A 5,085-nucleotide genomic window follows, 5' to 3' on the forward strand; every position below is an offset into this window, starting at 1 on the left:
AAGCAATAATTTTTTATTATTTAATTGCGATTTTACAATTTGTCCAGTGGGACATTAGGTAAAATACATTACAAAAATGGGAACAGAAATTTCAGTCTTTAGGTGATCAATACATCGCAGCGGCAGACTTCAATGCAAAGCACATGCTGAAGGGCTCAAGAATTAACATACCTCAAGGTAGAACACTAGAAAAATATATTAGAACTAGTAATCTCAAAATTTTATCACCTATATACGGCCAACATGCCAAAAATTACACGGCTGTTTAGTCAGGCACACTAATCCAGAAACAACAGTCACATTACTACAAGAGCATATTACAAAAATAGAAAAATGACTACAAGATAAACAAAAGCAAACCCCAGTAAATGCAATCATATTACATTTACACTAAGAAAACGGAAACCGCCAAATATCCAATTGAATGACACGCACATAACACAAACAAGACAAGTTAAATATCTGGGACTCCACTTAAACACACAACTCACATACAAACAACATACTAAATCAATTATAGACAAAATATAGATAAAAAGAAGACAGATGTATTGGCTAACTAGTCGAAACTCTAAACTCAGCATAGAAAATAAACTAAAAATCCACGAAACGATAATTTAACCAATTTAGAACTACGGCATACCGCTATGGTGGCAGCAGCAATGGACCACATAAATAAACTAGAGTCGCTACAATCGATTATACTAAAAACAATAGTCAATGCCCCATGGTATGTCAGAAACGAGGATATACGCAAAGACTTAAAAATATCAACGGACAAAGGAGAAATCGGCAGGAACGCAGAAGAGTACAAAGAAAGAAAACTCTCACAGAAAGAAGACTATAAAGAAAGCATCACACTGACCTGCCTAAAGAAATAAAATAGTCAAACTCGAAGATGGTATCCCGCTGGAAGTAGCTATCCACATATTATTTAGCAATTAAGTTAAAAAAATTTACCGTATGTCTAACTGGACAAATTGTAAAGTACAAATTAAATAAGAAACAAAAAAAATTGAAGGTATAAAAGACAAAGAGGATATAAATACAAGGAGACCATTTCGAGTCTTTCCTTGTCTCCCATATAGAGTAGAACCTTGTTTATCAAAATAATAGTGATAATGATAAATAATAATGATAAATGTATTTGAGTAATAAAACAACAGCTTCTTCTGCAGTAAGTGTCATATATTTCAAACCAAATGGTACAAGCAAACAATTAAACACTACATAAAATCGATTTCTTAATATATTTTTTAATATATATATGTCTTAATACGTGTAATTCCTCCGAGTTACTTTCATTTTGTACGTCAAACCATGTAAACTAAAAAAAGTTTTACAGCTATGAATGAGAAGGACCAGCATTATTGTCGACAATACCTATGTTCACTTAATCCAAAGCATTGTTTTCAAAATCTCGAAGAACTTCGTCGGTACATACTTTCATGAACATTTTCTCTTCACTATCAATTTCATACCAGCTCTTTACATCGACTGTGTTACACCATTGACATCCTGGTAATTCATGCAGCAATGCAACTGTTTTATCTATGTCCGCTTCTATTATTTGCCTCTCTCTAAAATTCTGTTCGTCTTTCTCCTTCAAAAGCTTGCCCCACGCCTTTTCCAGTATTGTATCTTCAACATTTGACCAAGCATCTTGTACCATGCGGCAACAATCCCACATGATTAAACCCTTATGGTTTGATACCGCCTCTTCCTGCGTATAATAGATAGGTAATGGCATTATTGTTTCCACCAATTCTTTTCGGTACATTCGCTTGAAACATTCCATTATTCCGCAATCCGTTGGTTGTATGAGTGGTGTACCGTGATATGGAAAACACGTCACAAAGACGAATTCATCTTTGTTTTCTGCTTCGTCGAGATTGTAATCCCACCTAGCATTATCTACCATCAACAAAATTTTCTCTCTGCGTCCCCTTCTCTTTTGTTTTTTTATAACTGATTTTAAGAAACATTTTTCGAACCATTTATTGAACATATTACCGTCCATCAATGCTTTGCTGTTCTCCTCGTACATAATTGACAGAGAATTAATATTCATCTTCTTGGAATCTTGAGAATCCCCAAATTTGGCGATTACTAGTGCCGCCAACTTGTGACATCCGGTAGCATTTGCACAAAGAAGTATAGTAACGTGATCCTTGTACATTTTTGGGCTTGCTGTCGATTCTTCCCTGTGAAACATCAAAGTTTCTTCTGGTACTCTTCTCCATATTAGTCCTGTGTAATCGACATTGTAAACGTTCTCCAATGTGTACCCCTGGCGGTTCAGCAATTCTTTAAACTTAATTTTGAAGATATCCGCTGCAGTTTGTTTTGTGGTTCGTAGATATCCGATATCGTAGATATCCGTTTTACAGATATTGTGACGGTGCTTAAATTTTATCAACAAGCTCGAACTGGCTTTAAAATTAGGATCTCTGTATAATTTTTCATTAAATTCCCGTGCTGTTTTGCGTATTAGTACTCCTGTTAATTTTATACCTCTATTTTTACATCGCATGCACCACTGGTAAAGAACTCTCTCCAAATCCCTTCTCTGTGACGTTCTTAAATATTTTGTGGATTGACTATCAGTCAGTGTGCTGGTCTCGAAATATGTTATAATCTCTTTTCTGTGTGATTCTATATTGCGGATGGTGATTTCACTAGTACCGTACTTTTCTGCTAAGGCTTTTTGAGTCTCACCGATTTTCGTCATCTAAAGGACTTTGTATTTCTGGTCAACTGACAACACTTTCCGCTTTCGTATTGACGACATTATTGTTCGGAACATTTCGAATGTAAATACCGTACTGAAATGTTGTGACGAAATTTTATTTCTACAATTATCGTCATCGACAATTTTCATTGGGGGAAACACATACTATATGGATTATATACGTATATGAGATACACTATAGAGAATTATACAACGTTCTGATGATAGAACGTACGGATGACGTATGTACGCAGTGTATAATCGAGATTATACTGTATATCAAAATAATGTAGTATCGTAAACAAATGGCCTAAGAAATATTGGGTGAACCATAAGCAATGTTGCGAGAAAGCCCAAGCACCGACAGGCCAGAGGGTCTGGAAACTTCAATGGACCGAGCGGCCCATCAATATGCCGTCGGTCCTTCAGTTGAATAGTTACGCGGAAAAAAGGCCTACGTGACCATGGCCACTGACGGTTGCGGAACACATACGTGGTGGAGCTCCGAGAAAAGACAAAGGGACGCTTAAAGAAAGACGAACAGGCTGTCACGTAAAATTAAGGCTTAGGTTTTAAAGACAACTACTTAAACACAACTACTATCTTTATTTTCTATCGAACTTCATTGAATAACACAGTTTACGCGACTGATTTGAGAGATGTTGACTGGTGAGAGGTTTGAATTTCAGTCCAGAGATGTTCTCGTATTATTACGGAGGAAAGCCCAGTGTGGATGTGCCCTTTGAACTAACAACGCGGATTCGTTGTTCACATTTTTCATTAGGAAAAGTGAGGGTAACGATCCGCGATGCCGATTAGTGATGACCCACTCTAATGAACAGGATATGCAGAAGTCTCCCACCAACGTAGAGCGGCGGTGGACTTTGCTCCTGACGAAAAACAGCCTTTTACGATGGACATGTGTTAGCTTTTCCCATCCGGTGACTGTTCGCTTTCTCCGTGATTCTTAAGAGCGCCTAGTAAACTCAAGGACTTTTCCAAGACCCAGCCATAAACTGCAAATACTTCTCGAATTAGAGAATTCTCCAGACATGCAATTAGACTGGCAAACATGTGTGGAAACAATGCAGCTAAAGGTTAATGTCTTTATGATGGGTCCTGGGTCTATTGAGAATCGGGAAGGCTGTAGGTTGACCGTTGGCTGCCAGGTAGCGAGGGATGGCGTGTAGATGTCCTACGCGACGTAACAGTTTGAATAACGTTAAGTGGACCCTTGACGGTCAGACAATGAAGGACGGCGCACGGACTGTCTCACGCGTCGTAAGATATATAATACATACAAGGCAAGTTAAATATCTAGGACTCCACTTAGACATACAACTTACATGGAAGCAACATACTAAAACAATTATAGGCAAAATACGGATAGAAATAAGACAGATGTACTAGCTATCTAATCGAAACTTAAAACTCAGCATAAAAAATAACAGCAGCAATGAGCCACATAAATGAACTAGAGTCGCTACGATCGAAGATACTAAGAACAATAGTCAATACCACATGATATGTCTGAAACGAGGATATACGCAAAAACTTAAAAATACCAACGGTCAAAGAAGAAATCGGCAGGTACGCAGAGAAATACAAGAAAAGAACGGCAACACATCCAAACCAGCTGGCTGCTGAAGCGAACAAAACTCTCATAGAAAGAAGACTGACTCCTGTTCGGGCAACCGAGGTGGACGGACGTGTGTAGTCGGTCGTGTGCTCCGGTGAAGTGATTCAGAGAAGTGTTTCAAAGTGAAATAAAATTAACGAATAGTGATAGAGAGGGGAAGTTCAGCAATGCAGCAGCAGATACCAACAATAAAAATTACAACCAAAGGAGAAATGCACTATATAAACAGGTCGGTAGATTTACCAGACCTAAATCAACAACAGCAAAGTAATAATAACCAAAACGATATGGCTATAGAAGAAATGGAAGAGCAGTGGAGACGATAACGAAAGATATTATCAGGACGAGAACTGGAAACTAGCAAAGACAAACAAAAAACGTAAAACGACACCAGGCACAAGTGCCGCAGAAAACCTAGATACAGAAAAGCAGCGATGGCTGCAAGAATTACCATTAAGAAACTCCTTCAGCTCACTGACGGAAGAAATAGAAGCTGACCCGACAAGCAAAACCACAACTCAATCAACTCACATTACAAAACCACCACCAATATTTGTTGAGGCCCAAATAATAGACCCGCTTATTGATCTACAAAACGATATAGTCGGGAAGAATAATTACACAATAAAACAAACAAGATTAGAACAAGTAAAAATCCAAACAAACACCCCAGAAAATTATAGGAAAGGGATAAAAACATTAAAGGGAAAAATGC

The 5,085-nt window shown here is 37.8% G+C and overlaps 1 protein-coding gene across 1 annotated transcript; it reads right to left on the reverse strand.

Moving 5' to 3' along the window:
• Window positions 1-1,393: 1,393 nt before the first annotated feature.
• LOC122571771 (jerky protein homolog-like) lies at window positions 1,394-2,731 on the reverse strand. Its single transcript, XM_043735899.1, has one exon. It carries the CDS (start codon window positions 2,729-2,731, stop codon window positions 1,394-1,396), a length of 1,338 nt encoding a protein of 445 aa, XP_043591834.1.
• Window positions 2,732-5,085: the final 2,354 nt, after the last annotated feature.

Source organism: Bombus pyrosoma, linkage group LG10 (genome assembly GCF_014825855.1).
Source record: "Bombus pyrosoma isolate SC7728 linkage group LG10, ASM1482585v1, whole genome shotgun sequence".
Lineage (NCBI taxonomy): Eukaryota > Metazoa > Arthropoda > Insecta > Hymenoptera > Apidae > Bombus > Bombus pyrosoma.